At 44.8% G+C, this 27,254-nt stretch overlaps 2 protein-coding genes across 9 annotated transcripts in view; both read right to left on the bottom strand.

The window, feature by feature from the left end:
• Window positions 1–113: 113 nt before the first annotated feature.
• vdac2 (voltage-dependent anion channel 2) lies at window positions 114–6,619 on the bottom strand. Its single transcript, XM_076974506.1, has 9 exons — window positions 6,476–6,619; window positions 4,845–4,916; window positions 4,698–4,747; window positions 4,134–4,286; window positions 3,989–4,041; window positions 2,795–3,022; window positions 2,115–2,265; window positions 1,263–1,320; window positions 114–1,089 (listed from the first exon to the last, which is right to left on the bottom strand). The coding sequence occupies exons 2-9, from the start codon at window positions 4,909–4,911 to the stop codon at window positions 998–1,000; spliced, it is 852 nt and encodes a 283-aa protein (XP_076830621.1). The 5' UTR covers window positions 4,912–4,916; window positions 6,476–6,619; the 3' UTR covers window positions 114–997.
• A 4,555-nt stretch (window positions 6,620–11,174) lies between these two features.
• Window positions 11,175–27,254, bottom strand: part of marchf8 (membrane-associated ring finger (C3HC4) 8) — a 60,199-nt gene continuing 44,119 nt past the window's right edge. For 7 of the 8 annotated variants that reach the window (XM_076974167.1, XM_076974172.1, XM_076974169.1 and 4 more), the window contains 4 exons: window positions 22,749–22,828; window positions 17,871–18,051; window positions 15,322–15,457; window positions 11,175–13,107 (listed from right to left, as the gene is read on the bottom strand). In XM_076974167.1, coding sequence (XP_076830282.1) covers window positions 12,803–13,107; window positions 15,322–15,457; window positions 17,871–18,051; window positions 22,749–22,828 — 702 coding nt within the window. In that variant the 3' untranslated portion in view covers window positions 11,175–12,802. The other variant, XM_076974166.1, reaches the window with a different exon arrangement.

Here is a 27,254-nt window from a genome sequence, read left to right as displayed (position 1 = left end):
AAGGATTCAGATTTTAGTAATTTCATTCTCGAATATGACTTGCTTTAAAATCACATACGTGGTCATGGTCTTAAGGTTTGCTTACAATTATAGCATGCAGTCAAAATGAAGGCTTTGTGGAGTTCAAAGACTTTATTGAAAAGTTTACACATACACATAAGGACGTCTAAGGTTTCATGACAGCATAACCTGAGCAAGTCAGGGTCAACATGGTGACAGAGAGCTTCAGGTACTGAACTTAAAACCACATCCACTTTGACACGGTCATAAACTTCACCTGGTCGTCTGGCCAGGAAACAAAAGGCCAGCCATACTGTGGCAATGCTAGCATGATTACATTTGTTCACCCAGTCAGACCACCCAAAAACTGCCAAGTTTAAGGGGAGACGTCAAGTACGTTTACTTTTCAAATCTCAATGGCTGACAAAGCAAATAACAATAATTAAAATTGGTAGGATACAGTTTTAAATATGTCCTTGTATGTATGGAAAAACACATAACAGTATATAAATATTAGCAGATATAACATTGTTATACCTGCTAATATAGTTCAAGCTGTTGCGTAGGTTGTGTTCGTACGACTAAGGAATTGCAGGAATATCAGATGGTACAAAGGGTGACATTTGAGACCGAGTTTGTCACATTTCCCCCCCCAAACACTGCCCCTGTCTGACTGGAGAGGTAATGCAGCATACAGGCTCACCACGCCAATACTGCAAGAGGAGCACTTCATTATGGCAGTGCTGGATTCAGATAAACTAATTAATGTGCACCTGAGCCAGAGGGAACTGCAACAATCCAGCAATGATCACCAGGACTGGGGAGAACATATAATAAACATCACTGTGGTGGTTTCTAAACACGATTGTGGTGTAGCCTTTGAACATATTCCATCCCATCCAGAATTCCCCTGCTGGTTATGTTGGAGACAGAGTTAAGGCCGGGTTCCTCGGGTTCCTCTGATATTCCCTCATCCCTGACGTGATCGCGAGCCCCTTCACGCCTCCAGTTCCAGCCCCAAGCCCAGCTTGTGACCTCCAGCATTGATGTTCTTTCCATCGACCAGGGCAGACAGGGTCAGCTTCACACCTGTGCCAAACCACCAGAGCACCGTTACACAGGGCCAGCAAAGAGTTTGAAGACTTCTGAATTGTGCCAATTAAAAATTTGATATGATTTTAAATGTTAAGTAGATATGCCATAGTTTTGGGTATATGAATGGTTTTTAGACAAATGGATCAACTAGAAAAAAACAATCATACCTTTCCTCAGCGTCTGTGTGTAGCCAACACCGATAAGACTAGTATTGTTCACTTTGGCCTGCATATAGGAGAAGAAATAAGAATTTTAACACTTTCAGAAATTATGCAGATCACCAATGCAGCCAGAAACTAGTCAAATACCAGTCTCTGTGTTCCTCAGGTATTTAATCCCCGAGTGTAAATATCAGGGAAGAAAAACCTACATCTCTTCACAGCTACACAAAACCTAGAATAAACTTTGAAAAGGATAAATCTGCTATGGCTCAGAGACCAGATAAGACAAATGGTGAGAACTCCGTAGCGAAGAGTCTCTCAGAACTAGTACAACACTAGTTCAATGTGTCCTGAATTTACTCAACTTTACAAATGGCAATGCAGACTCACTCATTAGAAACCAACCTTCCGTTTGCTTTACAGATTACAGGGCAAAACCTGAAAACCCTCTTGCCTTACCTGAAACACAGAGCTCTGCCTAAACGATCTTCAACTTAGTGGTACTTATTAGCACTTTAGTGAATGAAAGCACTGCATTTTGAGGCAATAATCTGAATACATACCATCATAATAACAAATCACCAAGACAATTTAATGGTGTGGTTAAAAGATTAGTTAATTTGCAAAGAGGCTTAATATTTAACTTACGGTCAAATATTTAATAGAGGCTTAATATTTGACTTAAGGTCAGAATATCATGCTTGTCTTGCAAAACATGCAGAAGGCTCAGAGTGATCTCTAGACCCGCTATCTGCTCAACAGGCGGTCTCCTTTCAGCCAGAGCACTGGTTCTTCTCGCCACCTGCGCCTCACACGCCTGGCTGGCCGCCCTCTGACCCGACACACTCGTGCACTCACACTGATGGTGGCGTCCTTGTCCAGCTGGTACTTGGCAGCGATGCCAAAGCGGGTGCTGTTGCTCCCGGCCGTCCAGGCCAGGTTCACCGCCGTCTCCAGGTTGTCACTCACTTTCTGGTAGATGGAGCCACCAAACTCAGATCCGTCATTACTGCACAGAACCAGAACCAGAAAGAAAAACGCTTAAAAAAAAGCGCAATGATTGAACATCAATAGTATTCCCCCCGAGGGGTCTGCAGAAAATTAAAAACGATCGGCGCTGTAATTACTACATCTCCAGTGTTCATTCCCAAACAAACGGTGCTCAAAGAATTTGTGACACGTGTCGTCGTTTAAGTTTAGGATGACTACAGTCTGGATATCTGTCCCATTACTAGTCTGCATCCAGTGACCGTCCCACAAACCTTTTGGCAGGACAATGAGATGCTCTGTCTGAGCTGCATCGACATGGCCTGTTTAACAGTGAAGACTGGCTGGAGCATCATTCGCCCCTCACCAATACCTTCACTTCAAATTATACAAACACTGTTGCTGCTGGCATTTCTCTGCTCTCAGCCAAATTGTACCCGCAAATTCTCCAAATGACCTGTGAGTCACGGCAGTTACTGCAAGTTCCAGAAGGACCTGGAGGCGAATAACCACCATCTGCCTCCACTAAAGCTCAGGAGCCGTGTACTTACACATTGGTGTGCAGCTGGAAGTCACCCGTCTTGTAACCGATGGCAAAGTTGTTCTGGATCATCTTGGACTTGGCCGTGTCGAAAGACATCTGGTAGCCGGCGAGCCACCCCTCATAACCGACCACAGCGGCGCCGTGGATGGTCGGGCCAGCGAAGTCGAAGTCCACGTCACAGCCCACGTTGACAAACTCCCGCTTGTAGGCAGTCTTAACTTTCCCACTCTTCTTGCTGTCCAAAAAAACAAGACTCCTGATTGGTCCACAATATTGGAATTATTTCAAAGGCAATTTCACCTCAATCATCACAGAGCCATTAAGAAAAACTTAAAAGTTTATAAAATGAAACCATTCACAGAATGTCAATATTCTCAATACCTTCAAACATGTCCTGCTATTCCAAGTGTAAAGAGGAGGTACTGGAGGAGACGGTAGAACTAATCTGAATAAAAACATGTGATTTTGCCCATGGAGGAGTAATGGCTCTCCTCCCCCTCTGCACCATAAATCAGACGCTGCGTTTGGCAGTGGTCAGCACAAAGTCTGCTACTTAAATAGGCTGTTCTCACTTATCACCGTTTTAAAATATTCCAAAAGTCCCAAAATGCTGCCTTTGCATTTATCATAATATTTCCACATTGTTTCACATACAATGGACCAGGCCTTACCGTTGGGACTCGAGATCAAAAGTGTTTATGCAAAAACACAAGACTTATGAAAGACACAAACCTGCCCATCCATCTATTAATACACCAACAGATACATATTTATATCATACACATAAGTGCCCCTATGACATGGCAATAAAATGTACGGCCCCTGACAAACAGCAGTACCTCACAGAACACAAGGTCAATGTGATGGTCACATGAGAACAGACTCTGTGCTTTAGCCCAAGCTATACCAGACACTGCTCACTCATTCATCTCTGACATGATTCATAAAGCCCAGACAAGCGTGGCAACTGGGTTTGCAGCACACCTCACAGACTTGTCTGTTACTACCAGTAAGCCAAGCATCCACGACCCACAAACACACTGTTCCTACACAAACACATGACAACGTAGGACTTTCTCAATACGGGATCCGGTTACAGTCACTGCTAAGGCACCGTAGCTCCGAGTTTCCTCTTCCTCTCCCTCCCTCGGCTTTCTAACCTCCTCAGGAAACTACGACTACAAGTTCAGACAGAACTCACCCCGTGTTTGGTGAGAAGGTAGTATCGAAGGTCAGCTTCAGCCCCTTCGCGATCTACAGGTGTAATAATGGTAGTAAGTAACAGGGCCACGGTAGAGGTTCTGAACTGAACATGAAACCCATCTGCTCTGCATGTTTGGTCAGACCTGGTCTTCCACGGTGATCTCAGTGCCCAGGGTGTTGTCGGTGTTCCACTTCTCTGTAAAGGTCAAGCCATATTCAGGCCTCTTGTATTTCGTTTCCAGACTGCCCACCACTTTGCTGGTGTCGGTGTTGGAGGAGCCAGAGGTCTTGAACTCCTGCCAAGGGGCGAGAGAGAACAATATCACACGTGGCAAGCCCCGTGTTCACCAGCTGTTCAACAGCACTGCCGCATTCACCGAGCTGTTCGATGCAATAAACACAGCGCATAATTTCACCATAAAACAAGCGTCATATTAGTGTCTTTGCACTCGAGCTGAAAGACTTGATTTGCTAATACAAAGTGACACTTATGCAAACAAGAATGGAAACTGTGACCCGCAAGGCTCATTAGCCCAAATGTACGCGAGTAAATACAGGAAACACAGTTTCGCTTTTGAAGTGGGTCTTATATATGTGTAATATCCAGTAATATGCACAAGAGGTTAGTGCGTGGTGATGATAATGCTTTTTTAATGTCACAAGAGCTATTTATTTGCTTGGTAGTTGTATGTAGAGACAGCACTCACCACTCCACTACTTGATTTGGTTTTGACATCAAGCTTCACTAGACCGAAGCCTATTAGAAAACAAAACCAATAACATACAATCACGAGCACTTCACAATGAGAAACTCCCACAGGTATGGATGTGGTTTTTGTGGACAGACACATTACCATATCCCTTGTTAAAGATGTCCTTGGCAGATTTTCCAAGATCGGCGTATGCTGGGGGAACTGCCATTCTTACTGTAAAAGTGCACAGAAACAGCAAAATGAAGTAAAATAAATCAGCCGTCTGAAGTTCAAGGAAGTATTACCATGACCATGCAAGCACTGAGACACACATCCTGGTAACTGACTTGCGTAAAATACATTTTTCTACATGAAAAGGGCGTGCCTGGTGACGCTGGGTGCCTAATCAACATTTCACCATGTTACTTCTTACTGTGCTATCTGTATATCCCTGAGTGCCTCACACAGGCGGCCGGGTTATCCAACCTGACACGAGACCACACCTTTATGAGTAACCAAGAGGAGGAAGAGACTACTTTTATGTCAACGTCATTATGATTCATAAAGACGTTGGGAGTGAGCAGGCTGTATATCCAGGACAATAAGGGCCCTGACAGCTATGCTTTCCACAATTATTTTGCAATAAGAAAAATGTGTTCAAATCTCTAGCTGTCCAAACTCCAAATGCATCTGTGTCCCAGCGTCCTCACAGCTTAGGGTCTGCACTACCGCCTAGTGTGGTCTCTTCATTCTGGTGTCCGTATAAGAGAAGGTTTCTTGAGTTCCTAGACACATGTTCATACTTTCCATTTCAAGAATAAATCAAACGTGTCTGTGCTTAACAGCCGTTTGTCCAAAGCAATCAAGAAAATATTTCTGAGGTGAACACCTCGCTGGCACAATGCTCCGTGACTTTTACACTGTGTTTAAGATTTGAAAGTATGAAAGCAATCAGAGCAACCATTAAGGACAAGATATAGGCAAGGTTAAAACTGGAGGCCATCTTGACCAGACAGCCCCTAGGACCAGAAACATGTTCACACAGTCATGATCTCCCTCAAGAACACCCTGAACCACATCCGAGGTACAGAAACGGTGTGAGTGTAGAGACAAGACACTTTTAACACATTTAAAGTACATGTCTCAGGGACACAGGGACCCAGCTAGACAGCCTAGGCTCCCAAATCTCTTATAGGACTAGCATGGCATAAATTACTTATTCCCACCCCAGATGTGGAGTTAGAGAGTGTCATGTCATTAGTATTACTTAATCTATCTGAGTTAAAAGGTTGTGCAAGTAATCTGGTGTAATGTGCTTCCTATGCACCACAGTGCTATAGATTAGCTTAGCCGTCTTAGCCTAGCCGTGCTAGCCGCTTCACCTCCAGGTTACTGGGCTCACTGGTCCATTTAGCCGTGATCACCAGCTGCAGTTAGCACGTCTGTCATTGAACAGGCTAAACCGACGGGTTCTGCTCGCGTCGTCCGGCCACAGACACGAACTATAACTGCGGTTATGAACTATACGGCTAATCACACGCTAGCCCGGTCAGATCCGACCGTTTCGCCGACCTCCGACGGGAACTTTTATTATGTAATCCGCGCGCGCTTCCAGCAGCGGCGCGCGAGGCCGAACCGAGGCCACGCGCTAACCCAGCTAGCCTAGCCGTCCAAGATTAGCTCCCGACAGCCGTAAGCGGTGCGAGCAAAGTGTAGCGCAATTCCCGCACAAAAAGTCCGAAAAACCGCCACTTGAAACATATAGGACGGTTTAGTTAATCTGTGTGACTTACCTGTCGATAGATTTATCTAGCGGTTAACCTATACAAGTTAAATGAACTTGTGGCCAGCGCACGACCGCAGTGAACGACACCGGTTGGAGGGCGAAGTGAAGGAGACTGTAACGCGCTGGTGTCCAAACCTTTCACGCCCCATAGCCGAACACTGTAGGACCCTTTCTGTCAGCCAGCCATAGCCGCGCCTGCTTATAAAAAAAAAAAAATATTTTTTTATATAGTTTTATAGTTATTATATTTTGTTTTGTATACTGCCAATTTGTATTACTGTAATTTAGTCTCAGGTATTTGCAGTCATTGTTATTATTTTTGGTTGTACAACTGTAATAAGTTTTATTAATTATCCGACAAATAAGGCATTAGAGCCGCAACTGAAGTTTATATTTTGTAAAACCGGTCGTAGATTTCAATTTAAAAGTCTCAAGGTGCGTTATGAGAAAGCATGTGCAAAACTTCTGTAAACATTACTGACACCCCCCCCCCCCCCCAAAAAAAAATTATAATTTTTTAAATATGTTAAAAAAGATAACATATAACATATAAATAGGCCTAATTATTCACAATTAATGCAAATTAGTCACAAAAAGTATGGATAAAATGGATAAAACAAAGTTATGGTTAAAGCAACTGCTTTAAACATAAAAGGAACACGGACCTAAGTCAAATCAAATCAAATCAAATCAAAGTTTATTTGTATAGCACTTTTCACAACACATGTTGTCACAAAGCGCTTTACAGGATTTAAAAGGTTAACAATACTATGGGACCAGAACCCCAATGAGCAAGCCAAAGGCGACAGTGGCGAGGAAAAACTCCCTGATGGTGGGAAATAGGAAGAAACCTCGGGAGAACCAAGACTCAAAAGGGAACCCATCCTCCATTGGGCGGCCCATTAACACACAAATTACACAAAGTACAGACAAATACACAAGTCACACACAAAAAAGTCCTGGCATCAAAGTTAAACAATGTGTTTTTTCTGACTGACCAGGTTTACAGAAGTGTTTCATTTATTCTTGTCAGCATGTCATTATTAACAGGCACTTTCATAGATAGCATTTTCATTATCATTTGATTTGTTGTTTGTTTTGTTGTTTGGTTGTTTGTTGCTTGTTTTGTTTGTTAGTTCTCTGCCCTGCACTTTGCCACTGGAGGTCAGTAGATGACAGTGATTATAAGTCTTCTTTTGACCGATGTACCATGTGGCCTTCAACAGCATACACATTCACTCAGATGTCAGCATTACATTAGGATGACAGCTTACAAATGTTTAGTCAGTGCTGGGATATTATTAGCCTGAGCTGTTCATCATGTTTAGATTGATGGAACACTTGTATGAAATGCTGTATTGTGTCAAATCCTTTTTCCTGATATTCTTGTCCTGAGACCCTGGACATCATGAACTTAATAAATTGTACTGTATACTTCATAAACCGCACACAGTACAACTAGGGTACTTGTGCCAGAGAATATAATAGTTTCATTTTTCAGCATTTGGCAGATGTTCAAGAGCAACATGCATATATCAGTATATCATTCATCAGTATGACTGGGAAACAAATGTAAAGCCCTGGTAGCATTAGTGTGCCATTCAAATCGACCTACCAAAGGACCTGCAGGATCATTGCCTCCTACTATAGTACTGACAGCATTACGAGCTCAGACTGTTTTGATGGAGTTTGACTGGATTTGAAAGATACTATTGGTAAGATTTGCGTTTACCATAAGAAAACCTTTGGGAACCATTTGGGAATTTGTGCTGCATTGAGAATCTTCATAAACAATGAAACCTTGAGGACCAGCATAGTCGTTTCTTTGAGCCACTGAGTCTGAGCACTGGGCCTCTCATCCAGTCTTTCCTTACAGTAGAATAATTAGCACTGTGAAAATGTCAGAGCCAAGTGCTTCTACACACCACAAAAGCACCGAGCTGAAACGTCTGAAGTGACTCTCATCGCCTCGTCCCATTTAGGCGTTTTAAATATTCTGGGCAAAGCTCCAGGTTTGCCAACTTAGTGGTGTTGTGAACAGGTTGTAATGAGGCATTAAAACAAACAGCTTCACATGTATTCCTGATGGATGAATGGTGATCTGGACTGGCATACTGTGTATACTACAATGTGGCAACAGCAAGTTAAATAAACAAGGTAATTAATGTCCACAGCTGGGGCTGTTCATCTGATTACCATCATTATCCTGGATCAAGGTCCCCAGAAGCCTTATACCACAATAATCTTTCTAATAAAAAAGTGGTTATGGCCCTGAGTGCTTGTTCTTACAGTCTTAACATTACAATATTTTGCCCATGTTTGTTGAGGACCTCGTTACTACTAGCAATCTCAAATTCACAAACCGGTAGTGAATTAGGTGTGAATCATGTTTCAGAGGCAGTGCATGCCCCCTGCTGTGCACCGAGGCTGTTTTACAGTGATACGTTAGCTCAGTACTAAACATACAGAATGTCTAATGTGATGCCATGTTTAACTTTTTTCCAGGGTGTGCAGTGTTTTGGTCTGCAAAAACTCCATCACTCATAGTTTTTAAGATTTTGGCACATTTACAGCCAGAATGAAACCCCCAGAGTAATATGGAAATGTTTAGATATCTTAATAAATGTAGATTTCCTGACAAAAAAACCTAATTATGTCTCTGCATTTCCCTGTTCAGAGAATAGATGCACTGACCTAAACAATCTACCGTTAAGACAAGAATTCCTTTGGTGCTCAATCACCGTCCCACAAATAGCACAGTGGTGAACATTAAACACTTCAAAATCCTTCAGGGTGATCCAGAGACCAAATCCCTTTTTAAGGATCTCCCATTAATCTCCTACAGATGAGAAAACCATTGAGACACACTCACGAGACACACTCACGAGACACGCTCACGAAGAGAGAAATAAGGACTGGTTCTGCAGTCTGTAGCCACTCTTAATGCGTTACGTGGAACTGAGTTAATACAGCCACTGAAATAACCAGCATTAAAATAACTGCTGCAAATGCTTTTGACCAGTGGAGGAGACAAAGGTGAAATAAGCAGATGTGTTCATCATTAGTAGTAGGGGTGGGTTCTTGTGGTTGTGATGCCTTTTCAGTTGTGGTGAGCGAGTCATATATATCTCACTGTGCTGTATTAAAAGGATTAACAGGTATTTTTGGAGGAATTCCAGTAGACGAGAGACATTTTCTTCAAAGTTTTATTTTATTGCTCCAGCTCGTCTTCCGTTTTAAAACACGACACAACATAGTCACTTACATCTCAACTGAGAAACTTAAAGTCAACCTCCTAAAAGTGTGATAATACTGAGAAAAAAATTATAAAGATACATAAAATACAAAACTATACATGTAAATTACAGTTTGTTGCTTTTTTCAGTTTCATAAAACCATATTTAACTACTAAGAAAGCCACAACAACATAAACTGCTGATTCAGTGCCACTGTTGACGCAGTGTTTATGAAAGACCTTGGTGACATAGGCCTAGTTGCCATAAGGAAATATAATGATATTCTAAGAAAACAATGGTAGTATTGGTGTCAAACAACAACTGCTGATATAACAGGTTCACAGCATGTGGCAGGAACAACAAAAGTCATATTTGCAAGTCTGTATAGGTTTACTTCATTTTATTTGGTTGTTTTCAGTCTAATATTTTGCTCAATTAAGGGAAAAAAAAAATCAAACAAAACACCATTATTTCGTTAAAAACGTCTTTTTACAAAAATTACATTTACTATTCAAAGAAAATTCACAGAGTAAAATGGAATAAGATGGAGGGGGCATAAAAACAGTCCCATCGACAATGTTCAAGTCGATTCAGTAGTAATGCACTGCAGTTTTACGACATACACTGCCTTAGCACAACCGAGTCATCTGGGCGCGTGTTAATAAAGATGGATCAGTCGAACGTTGGTCAGAACTCAACTACAAGCAACCTGAAGCGCTGTACTGCCAAGAGTCAAGAGGCAAACAGGTGCAGTACTTTAAAAACAGATCAGAACCAGACAAACACAACGCAATGCACCAACAGCTATTCCCCACAAGGCCAAGCGCACAGAAGGTTTACAACAGTTTTCCAAATCATACCTTGTCCAAAAAACTTAATGAAGTATCACAGTTTGAAGTTTGTTTACGGTCAGAGGCCAAAGGTCACAGTAGAGGTACAGGAGCCCGCTCCTACTGATCTCTAAAGGTCAACCTCTAAAGTAAAAGTCCCTCTGAACACTAGTCTCAAACCTGTGAAATAAAATCTATCAACACAAAAAGGACACCAGGTCACACCTGCGTAAAACTAAACTGAGTGACGTGCGCAAGCAGGTGAAGGATATTCCCGCATTCGTATGTTAGCCAAGCTCAACACAGCTGATGGTCAAGTCCACCCAACAAGAGACGGAAGATGCTACGTGTGCACCATCAACCTGTGAACATGTAGTGTTATTTGCATTAAATGATAAATGATCATGTGCTTGTGCACCCTTGTGAAAGGTGGACGTGGTGAGAACTGCAGGCCATTCCCTACCAGTGAACTGTAATTGCACTTTTCCTTTTGGTCAAATTGCACATGGAACGTTAAACTGGAAAAAAAAAAACATGTAGAATCTGACTAGTGTCACTAGATGGCAGGCATATACTTTCAAACCCTGATTTCCAGGTACCCCACCAACAGTGCCCCCCCCCCCCCCCCCCCCCCCCCAGGAGATATTGTGTGGGAGATAACAGAGTTGTATTCTGTCTAAACCACTTGCTGAATGTGGAAACGATCAAGGCAAAAGTTGTTACTCTTGCAGTAACGTCATCCCCATGACTGTGGCATAATGGACCAATCACAATAGAGCACATGTCTCAAGAACAGAACCGAACACCCCAGCGAGCGGGACACCCATTCTGATCACACACACAAGTTAAAACATGCCGATTTGCACATTTGATTAACATCATTTCGAGTTCTGACAGCAAAGTCATGATTTTTTTTTCTTGGCTGGTAATTTTCTCAATACTGTCTCTGGATGCTGATTTTTAGAAATAAAATTATGTACTAACAGTGCATGAGGAAATGGTATAACAAAAGAAATAAAGAGGATACAATTGAAAATTGAAAAATAAAATTTGTTATGCTAAGCAATTATGCCACAGGCAAAAGCATATAGTACAACAACATGGGTCAGATGAATCCGAATACAAAATGTTAATCTGAACAATCTAACTGAAGTTTTTAAATGAACATTGTTTGGTTAGGATTACAAAAATAACAACATTTCCCAAGCTCACATTTCACTCTTAGCTAAAGTGGTCAAAATAAAAAGTGAATATTAAAGTCTCATTCAAGCATAGAAAACATGATTCATTCAGAATGGTTATGGGATGCTACAAGAAAATCACTTATCTGAAAAAAAAGTCCTGTCTCCAATAAAGAATGCTTTTTAAAAGGAGTCCACATTCTAGAGCCTTGGGAAAAGTGGTGTATTTAGGGGTCGATTTACTAAAGTCTTTAGCCTGTGCAAAGGTTTTAGCATGTACAAAAACAGTAGCGTAGCTTGTGACTGGTCAGCGCGGTCCTTGACTTGACCGGCCACAAGTTAGAACATGTCAGTGTATGTGCTAGTGCTAAGACTTATGAATCTAGCCCTTGATCAGATGAAGATAAATTTGATTTGCTTTGATTCAGTATCACCCACAGAATAAATTACACATTGAATAAATGAAAAAAACATAAAGGCTAATTAACTCATTCAGGACAGATATCTTTCTTTTTGTCCTGAAAGATGGCATGATCAAATCTCTAAAAGACATCCATTTCCCTCAAAAGGTCCTAACCACTTTTCCCATCTAAAGGTTGAGTGGGGAATACAAATGCTTATAAAATGTGAGATAAGCTCTCGAACGTTCAAGCTTTTCATACATCACCACACAACAAATGTGTGGATAGTAAAAACACAAGAGCATCAGAACAGGAAACTAAAAAGTGCTTTGAATGCATTGTTCAGGATTCCCCTTCAGGATTCCCCATCAGAAGAGACGCATGCACACACCCAAACACAGCCAGGGTGGTGCACACACAGCTCAAGAAGCGCCTCTCACCCCCCCCCCCCCCCCCACAACAGCAGTACTACAATGGCAGTAGTTGGATCTGATGCACACGGATTTATATTGGTTAGCCAACAGCTTACAGGAACAGAACAGAACAAACAAAGAGCAAAAAGAACACCGAAAGAACAGAAGGACTTCCGTCTCAGTCACTCCGCCCAGCGCTCAGCATCGCCCCCTGTGGCCTGGAGGAGGTCAAGCAACGTGTGGTCCTCCAGGAAAGGTCTGTGGCCAGGTCTCTCACACGTGCAGTATCTCCATGCTGTAATCCTCCGTCTCTGTGTACTGGGAAGAGTTTGTGTCCGACTGTGCTTGTGCAAGGGCTTCCTTGTTTTCTAGGTTGGGCTCCATAATTACAGGTTTGTCAAATATGTTCTTTTTATAGGTCTCTGGGCGATTTTGGACGTATATTACTCTGTTGTAGGCCTTGAGTCTCCTCCACAACTGGATGTAGACTTTACATTGTACATACATGAACACAAGTCCACCCGTGAAGCCAATTGCCACCACCACCAGCTTGGTCCAGAAAGGCCATTCCAGTATTCCTACAGAAAACAGGAGCAGATTATTATTTTCTGAATGGAATTATAAAATCCAGATTCATATTCACCTTCCCAGAACACGGATCCTATTATAAGAAAATAACAAAATGGTTACATAGGCAATTCAGAATCATAGTCATTCAGAGTCATATGACTAAATCTCTTAGACAATACAACAGAATACAACAATACAACAAAAAATACATGCACTACAGTATGTTATGTGCTGCATTGCTGAAAAGTGACAGAAAAATGAGGCGGTATGACTCGAACACACACACACACACACACACACACACACACACACACACACACACACACACACACAAGATGAGGAGTCCTGAGCACACATACAGCATGTATTTTACGTCTGAAATGTCATCCTAGCTTCTAATAGAAATATTAAAAAGTTCCTTTTTGCCATCTAGGAAGGGAGCACTATTGAAGTGAAGCTCTTAGCCTATAAAATAATGTGTTACCTCCATCATAACTCACGTTGATTAGCCCTGGCCATTTAGTGAACCTCACTACCATCTGACTGTGTCCACTCCAATATAATGTGGTTTCTATCATTGGGTCGTCAATCAATATTAATCAAAGTCAGGAGTGAAGTACGAAGACCAATGCAAGTCATTCCAATGCAGTATAATAGTAGTGGATGCTCTCCTTAGATCACTCATCACAGAGTCACCACCACATTAGTGTTTAGGGAACTTCAGCATTACACACTATATCTCAGTGCCAAAATAAATCAATTGGGCATGGACTACAATATGGAAAAATCACCATTCACCATGGCCAGCTGACGCACAAGGCCCGGAGTGGGAAGATGTGCTTGTATGGAAGGCACTGTAAGTTAGGCCAGGGTGTGGTGAAAGAGTGTGTAGAGTGAGGTGTGGTGAAGGAGTGTGTAGAGTGAGGTGTGGTGAAGGAGTGTGTAGAGTGAGGTGTGGTGAAGGAGTGTGTAGAGTGAGATGTTCGGCAGTCTCTCTCTGGGCAAACCTGAACAAGTTGTAAATAATATATGTGACCAGAGCCTAACCAAACATGGACACACATCCTTCCTTTCCCCCAGCTGATCGAGACACTTGTCCTGCACCAGACCAACATGTCCTTCAAGCCACCTTGTTATAACGAGAGACATTGTGTGAGTCAGCAAACGGCTCTTTATTTTTAAATGCTCCCACAATATAAGAAAACAAAGCTGGTATTTTTATGGATGGTTTAAAATTCAGTTAACAGATGTTTCTGCCAAATTGGAGTCTCATTTGATCTCTGATCAATCACAAACCCACCTTGTGAACCTCATAAATTATTATATTGGTCAAGAACATGTGAAATGTGCGTTCCTTGTTGCTATAGTTATGCACCAGCTGAGCTGTGAATCAATCTGGTCCACTTGAAACCATGTTTGCTCATCGAAACCATGTCCACATCAGGCAGACACGCACAGTGTACAAAAAGTATTTCAGTGTTAAAGTTCTCTTTATTCAGAGACTGATTAGCAATTAAAGCTCAAAATGGCAGATAAAACTCTAGCAATGCAGAGTTGGTGGGGTGGGGGGGGGGGGGGGGGGTCAGAAAGGAATACTGGACATATGATCAGAGAAGAAGAGGAAATCAGACATCTGTGCAGAAAAAGGGAGGAAAGGTAAAAGCCAGAGTCAGATGTCAAGAGGAGAGACACGTCATCAGATGTTAAAAGAGAAAGTGTTTACCTGGTATTCTCCCGGCTGCATGTTCAAAAAGAGTTTATTACTGTTTCACTACAGGAGATACAGTACTTCACTTCATCTACATCGTTAAAACGCTGCAGGAGCAATCAGACTCTCATCTACCACACAAAAGCTGCACACAATGCCAAGTGATGACAGTCTGATAAAAGCCTTTTCACTGGGTAGGCATAGGTGAGCAATACTCTCACAAAGACTAGTCAGCCCTTACAACAAGAGAGCAGCATTTCAAAAGAGAAGAGACACCAGATAAGGGACATCACACAATCCACACTACATACTCCATTAGGTAAGATGAGCACACTTCAGATGCAAATGGACCTGCAGCAACACCTCAACAAGATCTCAGGAGAATTGACAAACAATGGTGGCAACATGGGTAAGCGGTGGAGTGAAGGCACTGGGCGAGGCTTGGGGACAGGGTGGGGGCGGGGCTTGGGGACGGGGAGGGGGCGGGGCTTGGGGACGGGGAGGGGCAGCTGACCTTGTTTGATCTCCTCTGCGGTGCGGTCGATCAGCACATACAGGGACCAGACCACGCACGTGATGGCAATGACATGGAAAGTGACGGAGCAAACGATCTTCCTCCTCTCACTGGCCGTCATCTGCAGCTTCTCCCACTACACAGAAAGAAAGGGGGCAGATTGCATTAGGGTCTGGTACCTTTAAACACACACACACACACACACACACACACACACACACACACACACACACACACACACACACACACACACACACACACACACACACACACACACACACACACACACACACACACACACGGCAGAAACCGAGCAATACTGGGACCTCATTTTAGGCCATTGTACAGGGACAACGGCCAGTGTATTGATGGCGTAATAAATTTGATCACTAGTCAGTCCACCTGGCCAGCTGCACTGTATTGCATTACAGATCACACAGGCGCAGAGAAGCCAGCTCAAACACCTGTATTCACCTGGCCCTTCTGCTCTTAAACCCACTATAAATATTTGATGGAAATCTCCTCGTCATGCGAGAGCAGGTTCACAGTCTGCTTCTTCATAAAGCTGCAAGCCCTGAAAGCAAATGCTTATTCATAGACCCACTACTCGAGTCCGTAGAGAATAGTCATGCAAAATGAAACACAAAATTCAATTGTTTGAAACTCTTGACAATGCATAGATGTCAGACTTGAGTCAGAAAGTTGAAGGATCGTGTGGTCCAAAGCTCGCGGACATCAGAATACTTTCTTGCTTGCATTCTTTGATTCGGTACTGTGATGTTCCTAAAAGGTTCTGCTCAAAGCAAAATTTCTCCTCACGCATAACTGCATCCATCACACGTCGCTCCTCACGCATGACTGTGGGACATGTCTAATGTATTATGTGAAAGAGATGTAGTTTCACACTGGAGAAACCAAGAGAAGGCTTACTGACTGGTTTGTGGAACATCTTCACACCATCAGAATTTGGGATCTATATTCTCTGAACTCTCCTTGGGGATCTAAAGATCTACTTCTTTAATAAGAACTGGTTAACCCTCCTCCTAAGAAATCATCTTTGTGTGTGTGTGTGTGTGTGTGTGTGTGTGTTTCTGTTTGTGTCTTAGGTGTTTATAAGTAAACATTTAGACATAACAGTTGAAGTATAGCACACAAGGTTTTCAGAGAAAAGCAGCACATACCCCAAATCCCTATTCCACGAAAGCCAAAAAATCTGAACATTTTTCTCCACCATCTTTAAGCATTTTTGAATATTCACCAACAGCCAACCAGAAATAGGACATTTACACGCTCTGAAAACAAGCTGCTGCCAGCTCACTGCTGCCCTACAGGAGAAGACGGAGTGGGCAGAGAGAACGCCGTACTGCTGAAGAATCGAGTGTGTGGTCACCATCAACCTGGGCATCAGGCCCAGCTGGGCACCTGCTTGTACAGTCACCCAGCACAACCGACACACGTCTGGATTCCACACTTCTACAGGAATCTGTTGGAGACGAGAGCCTACTGCCATGCAACGCCATCCAGGGGCCGACGAGGACAGCTTCATGCTCCTGGCAACACGGAATTTAATTAAAACCTGGAACCAGCAGACAATAAGAACTAATAACAACACTGCCTGAAATTTCATTCCGTTTCCATCACTAATAAACAATCAGCATTTAATCGTGACGAGCCTGTGAGAATAAAGCCATCTTTAGCCCAGTACTGAAGACCACGTACCTCATGAAAAATCGACATATGAAAGTGAAATTTCAGCATCCAGTTGGCAAACCACTCACAACATGTTGAAATCTGTGTGACATCGTTGTGAAGTTTATGCTCCCAACACAGTGCGGATCATTTATCCTTTAATGGCTCAATTATCCTTATATTGACTCAATTATTAAGGCCGAGGTTGCAAAAATTCATTGACGCATAACAATTCATAGATCTGAAGGAATAATTGAATCTTGCATTATAAAATATTATAGTATATTTATACTATACTATTTTAGTATTATAGCATATTTATATATTTATATATCATGCCCCCATTTTGGGGACAAATTCCTTGGGCTACTTTCAAATTTAATACTCCAATAATTCAGAACAAGTCTTGTGCATTCTCCCCTTCTCTATATTCCACCATCTTTTATAAAATAATTAAAAATGTATGTCAAACAACTGAATCCGCATCATGGTGAACCTCAGATTTCATGATATGTTCATTGAAGAAGTGTAGTCACAACTGAATCATTGTAGTCATATTGTAGAAAATTGTAGTCATATCAATCATAACCAAACAATCATTTCAATAAAATTTAAGCAGTCCAGTTGTTTGTTTTTAACATTGTTCAATAATCTAAGAAGTGGAGTTTAAGTCTGATCCCAGTGGCAAAGTGAACACTTGGTCTACTGTTACTCTAAAATGTTTGCATTCTCACTATACTCAGTGACAGGAGCATGAGATTAATGTAAACCATGCCTGGTTCGTGACCGTGTGGCTGGGGGGGTTAATCTCACCCTGTGCTGTGCCCGTGTGGGGGGGGGGGGGGGGGGTTTAACTGTACCTTGCGTAGTGGCTTCAGTTTGGTCTCCATGATGAACTCGAACTTGCAGAGTTCGCAGCAGCGCGTGTCGGAGCTTTTGATCCACTGCTGCAGACACGCCTGGTGTACGAAGCGCAGACTCCCAGTGCAGTGACACGGCGTGATCAGTGGGCTATCCTCATCACCTTCGCAGTGACAGATCCTAAACACACACACACACACACACACCCCATCATCATCAGAGCGTGGTGAACATCACACGGAAGTACAGCCTGCACTGTTCCACTGTGCGCGTGCACACACACACACACACACACACACACACACACACACCTCTCCAAAGCAGAGCTGCAGAAGTGCACTGATCAGTCGAACCATTGGAGAAGCTTTCTGATCTAACATCTGCTTATCTGTATCCAAAGAAAAAACGAGTTTTTGAAATGCCGTGATGCAAGTCTTAAGCAACGCCGCTCTCATCCATCACACATTTCAAACTCCAGATAAGGCGTAGTGCGATAGGACGTCAGCACACGAGGGCGCCATCTTTTCCCTACAGATGCAGATACAGCCTAGGTTTGGCTTAAATTAGACCGCCACTGGCGCAGACATTCTTTTGTCTAAAGATGTCCCAAGTCTGAATCTCCAGCGCGCAGGCCCAAAGCTGGATCCAGAGCGCAGGACTGAGGGACCATGGTGTGCACGATGTCCATCCAGCATGCACGTCAATGCTGCCAGAACCCGGTCTACTGCCCCCCTCCCCTTTCGGGAACGACGCTACGCTCACATCTTTCGGCAGCATCAACAGGATCAAGCACAGGATGCTCACACCTCACCCAGCCTACCCGTAAATCTAACGGAGCCACTGTGGCAGGTGAGGGAGTTGGAGATCGTCACTTTTTGGAGGTGCTCGTTACAGGGGACAGTGACAGGACGGAGCTCGGCGAAAAAAAAGCAAAGCGCCTGTGTGTGGAGGAAGCAGGGGATCAAAAGGACGAACGCAAACACACACACACACACACACACACACACACACACACACACACACACACACACACACACACACACACACACACACGTTTGCGATTTAGAACCTGCAGCTAACATCTAGCTAGTTCGCTTTGACAGCAGAAAGTAGCAACAAGGTAAACGGAAGCGTCTTCTGAGCAGGTGACACAGCACATGCACTGCTGTTCAAAGTGAATCTCAAAGCAATTCACATCAGACTGTGCTTCAAACGGCCAGCAAGCATCACTGAAGCACTGGGAGACACTGGGAGACACTGCTTGACTTCGCACTGAACGCCCCCCCCCCCCCCCCCCCCGAAGGTAGCCAGTGACTGTGTTCACTCTTCACTCTGGGATTCTGCCCGACCAAAAAACTCAAATGAGGCGCCGAGCTCGGCCACAGAATCGGACCCGACGATCATCCGTGTCTGGTACAGCCGCTATCCGTAGTCAACACAACGCTTCCTCTGGTGTGCTGAGGCACCACTTTTCTCACTGAACGATCTGGATAATGACTATTTCCAGGCGGGCTTTTCCGGCCAGCGCTTTACAAGATTAACTGACAAGGAGAACAAAAGGGATAACAAGGCCCGTTATGTGTCCTTCAGCCCGCGAGAAGACGTTTGTCAGCTAACCACTGCATTGACTTTAGACTAATGGAGAGGAACAGGCCGCTTAACGGCTGGATGGAAGTTCATTCAGATGGTTGAAGATCATTCATTTCTCCACCCACTTCAGATGAGTCTGCAGAGTTGAGAAGACCCCCATCACTCTCAACACTTATTATCGTCTCGAGTCCAGTCGCCCCTGTTCACACTGACGAGTGGAGTGGGGAGCTCACGCCGATTCACAACGCCGCAGCTGAAACGTCACTCGATAAACAGAGCAGCGAAGGTTCTCACACCTGCTGTGCAGAAGAGAACGCAGAGTGAATAAACGGCACGTTTCAACCGAATGAACACAAACAGGGGAAACCAGGACACCAAATGAGCAGCTAAGACACACAGCACAACACCTCTGGATCGAGACGTCTCCAGGCAACAGCAGCTCAGCACACTTGAGCTTCGCCTGCCACAAAACATCGCCATCCGTCGGGTTTTTAGGAGCGCCGTGTTAAATTCAGCCTCACGGGCCCGAAATCCCAGCAGCTCTACGCCTGCCCCTTAATTCTACCACCCAGACAACTGACCTCATTTCGGTCACTTTTCCTTAAACCAATCACACACTCCCAGATTCTCGGATTAAACTCAACCCACTTAGCGCACATAAGACACGCCCCCTCCCCCATCCATTCTGGTTACTCGGGTATGGGGTACTGGATCTCATCATTAATTCCATGACCTCTGACTTTGCTGTCTGTGAATAGCAGAATGGCTTAACTGGACAGTTTTATATCCCACTGCTCAAGCCTCTACCAGACACCTCAGATCATTAAACACCGACAGCTGAAGACATCCATACAGCCGCACGCGCTCATGCAAAGACATGGATGTCGACTTCAGCACAAGTCACGTCTGTTACACCAAAAATGTCAGCATCATGTACCAGAGCCAATAGTGTGTCACGATGACATTTTCAAAACTTGACTGGGTTCCTCAGCATACTGAAATATATCCTTAAGGCCATTTTCTGTAAAAAGGTTATCGTACACATGCACTTATGCTTAAAACCAGTCATGAAGGTGCATAAGTGAAACAGACACTTATGAATCATCCTTTTTCACTGTTCGTGCGTGTGAAACACACGTGTGCGCACACACACCCTGGTTATCACTGTGCTGGTATCGGCGAGTGTCTGAGTAGGCGTCTTGTGCAGCGCGAGGAAGGAAACAAATGGCACGCAGGACACCAGGAGCGTCACTGATGCCCTCGCAGAACACGTACAGGACCTGGAACAATGATGGCACAACTCGTCTGGCCTTGAACACAACATCACTGCCTCCCTCAGAGACGTCGCACTAAATGGCCGACAACGGGCCATTACGGTGGACCGTCCAATCCGGTAACTGGACGGTCATGACGCAGGACTGAGCTTCTGACCTCAACAAGGTGCCTGGCCATGCCTTGTGGAGTACAGCACAAAAATGGGTCGATTCATTTCTTAGCTTTGTTCGTTTTGCCTTTTTTCTCAGCTCAAACAGAAACCATTTAATATGGTAATGCTGCATAAACGCATAACTGCTGAGATGAACAAAATGACCAAGATGGGGAATTAGAGAAATGATCTTTCTGAGTGCCACAGTCACAAGTTTGCTGCTGGCGACGTCGCTCACAGCTCATAAGCTGTAGTTGTGTGCAGTGACCCGTCCTCTCGGATGAGCGGACACCACTGCCCTCGTCTGGCTCTGCGGCTGAGGAACTACGACCTGCTCTGTAATCGGATCGCTCTCTTCCATTTTCTCCCGCCACAACCTGGCTGCGCTCCACCAATCGACAAGCTGCCACAGGATGCAAATTATGTGAGTGACTGGACTCCCAGCATGCAATCTGGCTGACAAAACCCCACGGCAAATCACAGAAGTGCAGCCATACGTCATGTAACTGTCCAATGCGCAGGAATGTAACCAAGACTGCATACTTAAATCATCCTCTACCACCTTATAGCTCATCATCGCTACTGAAGCGTCATTACTTTAACTGATCACACAGGTCTCCTCGTTTATAGCAATTAGCAGAAGAAAAGAAAAAAGGTGCAGGGCTAATATGACACAGGCGCACCTCCACGGCACATGGGGTGTGAAAGGGCTGGAGCAGCGGGGTTTAGGGAGGCAGGCAGGGCCATGGGTCTCTACAGGCTTGGCCACGCTGCTACGGGTGGGGCGGGGTAAGGAGGGGGCCCGCATGAGAGAGTGAGTGCCCCACCAACCTGCAGCAGTCCCCCGACAGAGAAAACGGCGAGTGCGGCCCCGTTTTGTCCGACAGAGGCGAGCGGCCGCGGTCCAGGTCGCCGTCGTCCTCCGGCGAGCAGAGCGGGGCGTCCCGGTCCTCAGCCCTCCGCCTGCGACGGGCGGGGTCATCCCGGCCCGGCTCCTTTCTGCGGCCCTCGTCGCCGTCACGCTCGTCCGGCCGCGGGCCCCCCGGCGTGGAGCTGCGTGGCAGGGGGAAGCAGAGGCACGGCGGGTCGGAACCCGGCCCCGGGCCGCCTCTGCAGGTGCAGACGCCACCCGAGGGGCACGGTGGGTGGAGCTGGGGGCGGGGCGGAGGCTGGTGGGTGGCGGCCTCGCCCTGTAGCTCCGCCCCCCCGGCCAACTCGCCGTCCGAGCACGTGTGGTCGATGAAGTGCACACCGCCACACAGACTCTCCATCTTCTGGCCAACGTCGTTGAGGGACCTGGAGAACCTGAGCCTGCCGGCGGCGGGCCGGGGGCCGACCGAGGGCTTCAGCAGGGAGAGCCACTCCGCTCCGAACGCCCCTTTAGTTTTGCACTTGGTGGGCGAGTCTGGACAGAGGGTCGTCGCGGTGGCACTGCGCAGCACGGAGCTCTTCCCAGCCGAGTCCAGCAGGAGCACGGCGGTCTGCGCTGGCTTCCGAGAGTCCCGCTCCTGAAGCGGACTACAACCGCACGGCCCCGGGGGGGAAGGGGGCGGGGCCGGCAGAGACGCCCACAAGCGAGGAGAGAAAACGACGAGGCACAGACGAGCAACGGGCGTTAGCATGGAAACAGAGCGCACCAGCAAAAGAGAAAGAACAGGTGAGAACTGGACTGAACTGGGTGAAGAGACAGCCGGGTAAAAGCGGCCGGAGCTCAGTACTGGCACGAGTCACACACTACCACCTCTGGAACAAACACCTCCAGCCGTAACCAGCACACTACAGCTCGGCCCCAGTCCCACTGAGGCCATGTGCACGCAACCATGGCATATGTAAGGGGGGGGGGGGGGGGGAGCATTTGTACCTGCAGATGTCCTGGTTCGAGGGTGTAACCGACGTCCGGGAGAAGCTGCAAGGGGCGTTCACAGAAGTCGGGCTTCCTGCCTGTGGAGGTAGAAATAAACCACCATTAAAACTTTCACACTCGACTGGAAAGTAAGAAGTGAGCAGTCAGCCATACATGGTGACGGAGCCAACTGAGCCGTGGTGGGAGGAAGTGCAACTTTCACGCCATCTCGGAAACTAAATCGTCCTGAACATTTGTGTCACAAACACTATTTTGTACCAATTATTTCAAGCAATATTTGGGGATTTGGTCATCGTCATAACATACCCAGGCTGCAGGCTGTAACTAATTACCTATCGATTCAATAGAGGAATGGAAGCATGTTCGTGGCTACCCTTCATGACACACACACACCTTTCACAGACACTTTTTAGTTGGGCCACCCAGCCAATTAAAGATGAGCAAAGACAACAGTTGTTGTGGTTTTAAGTGATCCGGGCGGGAAGGTCAGTCAGCCTTGTGTATTTAGACCAGATTCACAATGAGAACAACCAGACAAACTGCGTGACATCTCACACAATCTGGTGATGGAACTGGATTCACTGTGTTAACTTGTAAAACAGTGGTACAGATGACTGCAACAACACCGAGACAAAAGTGTGCCAGGAAAAGACAACCAAAGTCCAATTCCCAGTAAAGCGAAGCATTTGCATATATCCTCTGACTCCTGCAGTTATTTACGGCCCCGGCCCCCATTTTACTCTCCAATCCCAGACCTTTATTTATCAGAAGAGCAGTCAACACAGAGATCAAATAGCCACCACTGTCACTATATATTCTGGTGGCCTACATCAAACAAGCCAGTAACACCCTATGGATTTAGTGACAGAAAAAAAGTGCCATTGTAAAAAAAAAAATGTTGGTGTACTTCTTAATTGAAGTGTTTGGTACCTTCTCTTTCCAGGATTCAAAATGGGCCCCAACACAGGTCATGTGTGTGACCTGACTGAACATCTCATAACTCATATCTCATTACTAATATAACTTGCATCTCATTACTCATCAGCTGGACAGTTCAAAGTAATTAAACCTACATTTTTGCAAAAACACAAGAGACACTGAGAGAAAAAATGAATAGATTTTCTTTTTAATCAAGCAATGATATAATAAAATTAGTGATCACATGCTGTTGTAAAAATTAAAGACATTTCAGGCCTGCTCTGTTGCTTTGTGCATCACCGGAGACACACGGCCGTCATGTTCGATTAATCAAACAATCCAAATCCCACGCTTGCCTGTCTGTATGCCCTACTGTTTGTGAAAAAGAATGGGACATGTGTCGAGAGTCAGGATGTGTGTGTGTGTGTGTGTGTGTGTGTGTGTGTGTGTGTGGTGACTAAGTGCATAATTTACACTGAGTCATTCTGGCTCCCTGCAGTTCCATCCATCCCCAGGGAGGTAATCGCACTGTGTGTATTCAAACCTGACACGGTCTCTGACATTTAAGAGAACCCCCCCCCTCACACATACACACACACAAACACAAAACAACCAGAGTGACCGCGCCTGAACTGGCCCTTAATGAGACTCCAGGCAAAGCCTTTGTTGCGGCCGGTGAGGGCACCGAAATAGAAACAAAAAAAGCTAAAAGCAAAATCCACTGAGCTGAGTGATGTGCAGAGTCTCTAAACTCCACCGGGAAAATCTTGTTTTTCCTCTCCGTCCATCCACAGGTCGGGCACCAGAAAGTTCAGCTGAAGAGCACAACCCGGGTCCCTCAGAAACACACCCCATGCTTTTAACATTGCAGTCCAGTTTCTGGACTACAAACTACTATTGCCTAGTAGTTTGAACTATCAGTTCAAACTACTAGGCAATAAGACACATTGTTGTAAAATGCACCACAGCAACCACAGTGTAAGGCTCTTAAAGGGTTAAACGGTGCAGTTATCAGGTGATCAAGTTTCTGTGGATCAGTTTCAGCGTGAGTCCACGATACAATAGGGAAAAAAATAATAAAAATCGAGTGATCCGAGCGACTTCAGACGAGGCATCGTCATGTGTGCCAGTCAGGGCCAGCGTTGTACAAACCGCTAACCTTCTGGGGTTCTCTGGGGTGTGATCAAGGAAGAACATCCAATGAAAAAGGACCCTGTGGGCACAAAGAACTCACCAACGAAAGGGGTCAGAAGAGGATGTCAAGAATCATGATGAACTGCCAGTCGAACTGACTGCAGACGAACACAATACTGCCACTACAGCTAACATGTCAAACAACTTAACAAGGACGAGCTATGACAGCAGACCTCCAGTTCCACGGCTGTGTAAAAGAAGCAGTAAAGCAGAAATCCAGAAGGCAAAGCGTTTAGAAATGGGATCACCGAGCTGTGGGCAAACATCGCCAGGTGAGATGAATCCAGAGATCTGCTGAACCATGCTGAAGGGAGCCTCAACCTGGAGCTAGCAGCAGGAATATTGATTATCCCTTGTGGGCACATGTGAACAGGTCAGGCAGGTGGAGGTGGTGTAATAGCACAGGGGATGTTGTCTCGGCACACCCTGGGTCCTGAGATAGGTGTGGGCGTAGGGACAGCAGGGCTTACCCAAGTACTGTGTTCAGAGCTTCGCTGCAACTCTTATTTGCAGCAATCGTAAGAAGCTATTTGTCCACATTTCTGCTGCATGATTTGAAGAAGAAGAATTTACTGGGGTCAGAAAGGAGGAAGTCAAAGGAGGTGCAAAGTTCAAAGATCTTATTTCACGTGTGTGTGAATCTTTCACATACCCAACAATAAGGCTATGAAGGTGGCAACCTGCTGGTTCACATATTCACAGAACAGGATGTGAAAATGTTCTGGATACAAATGAAACAGACGCTAGTTTAAAATACAGCCACCCCTCCACATTTACTTACAAACACCACACTGGCAGTTTGAGTGGACATTGGAAAAGGCTTTTGAATCAGAAAGAGGTGGGGGGGGGGGGGGGTGTCTGTGCCGTCTGCAGGGTGGGGACAAACACCGGGGGAACCGGAGGGCAATCAAAAATCATTACACATGTGGTGAGGTTGAGGGAGGTGTGGTAAGATTGAGAGGGGGAGGAGTCTGGTGAGGTTGGAGGGGGAGGAGTCTGGTGAGGTTGAGTGGGTGATGGAGAGATGAGAAGTGGGTGTGGTGAATGTGGGAGAGGGGGGCAGTGAGTGAGTGCATGCTGACTGTGGGCATCAACACTGCTTTCTGCCATCTTGCTTTTACCCAGGGTCCAGGGAGGCACCTCCCCTCCTCAAACGACATATTTACTGGTCTGTCTTGTGATTATCTGCTCTACAGACTCCTGCATGTCCAATCACTCGCATGACCCAACACACACAGGGGAGGGCAGTGGCGTGGCAGTAGTCTGACCCCCCCCCCCAAGCAGCCCTCAGCAGAAACACACATGGACATGTCCTCATGCCTCACTGCTGAGCACTTTACAAGACCCACAGACCACACAAACTCCTCACTTTACATGGCTGACCCCATTTCCACCAATCTGAACTCAGGGTTTTCTGTAAATTAGGTTTTGAGTAACTGAGTGATTAATAAGTACAAATAAATAACTTGCATTTATCAACAAAGCAAAACATAATAGAGTGAACCAATTAACTCTAAAATGACTGACCTCTATGAGCTGTTGTAAACAGTGAGTTTTAAATCCAGATTATATAATAACTGTTTAGTCTGGCCTATACATACAGAGACGTTTGCTTCATAACATTTGATAATTGTACACCAAAAAAAACATTAACACAATCATTTATTTTTGCAATTTAAACACACAACTTTTTTTTTTTGGCTGATATGTTTGTTACAATTTAAATAAATTACTCATTCAGGAGTGCTGCTATTTATATTGCTAAACATAAGTTGATATGTTGGGGTTTACTAGTTATCTACTGAAAACAGCCAGCCAAATTATTATTGCTGTGGAATTTAATGCTACCTTTGTAATAACAGTTACAAGAGTAAGTTACATGATAAGTTGTTGTAGCTGTGTAGCTAACATGAGTTGGCAAATTCACAAACATAGCCAATCAACTTTGCTGAGGGTCTTTTCATCCAGAGTTCATTTGACAAACCAGGTTAGCCACTATTCTCAGATTTTCCAGCGCTACTGTCATAGTGTAAACAATACAATACTCAGAAAACATTTGCTTCATAAAAAGTAGATATAACTTGAGCCTGAATTGAGATATCTGGAGAATGCAAGGCTAGGCTGAAAGCTAGCCTGAAAAATCTAACACAACTTGAAAAAGGTCAACATGACTTAATGTACTAAAACAACTGCCCTTGTATATTTTTATACAACTATCTCCTGAATATCCCCTTAAGCAAATGTAAGCGTGTCTACGGTATAATGCTAATGTGTACAGCATGTGTGCAAGAGATATTTATATTTATCAATTAAATATGGAACATATATGCTAACATATACTCCATGGTTTCCAAAAACTCCAAACACGTTTATATTTTTGGAAACAGTAGA

Source organism: Brachyhypopomus gauderio, chromosome 15 (assembly GCF_052324685.1).
Source record: "Brachyhypopomus gauderio isolate BG-103 chromosome 15, BGAUD_0.2, whole genome shotgun sequence".
Lineage (NCBI taxonomy): Eukaryota > Metazoa > Chordata > Actinopteri > Gymnotiformes > Hypopomidae > Brachyhypopomus > Brachyhypopomus gauderio.
This window is presented reverse-complemented; position numbering and strand designations above follow the sequence as displayed.

Coding starts and splice junctions, on each gene's coding strand:
- vdac2 (XM_076974506.1), bottom strand. CDS start 4,911: ATGGCAGTTCCCCCAGCATACGCCGATCTTGGAAAATCTGCCAAGGAC. Junction 3,023..3,988: donor ACCTTCTCACCAAACACGGG/GTGAGTTCTGTC, acceptor TTTTTTGGACAG/CAAGAAGAGTGGGAAAGTTA. Junction 1,090..1,262: donor CACACAGACGCTGAGGAAAG/GTATGATTGTTT, acceptor GGTTTGGCACAG/GTGTGAAGCTGACCCTGTCT.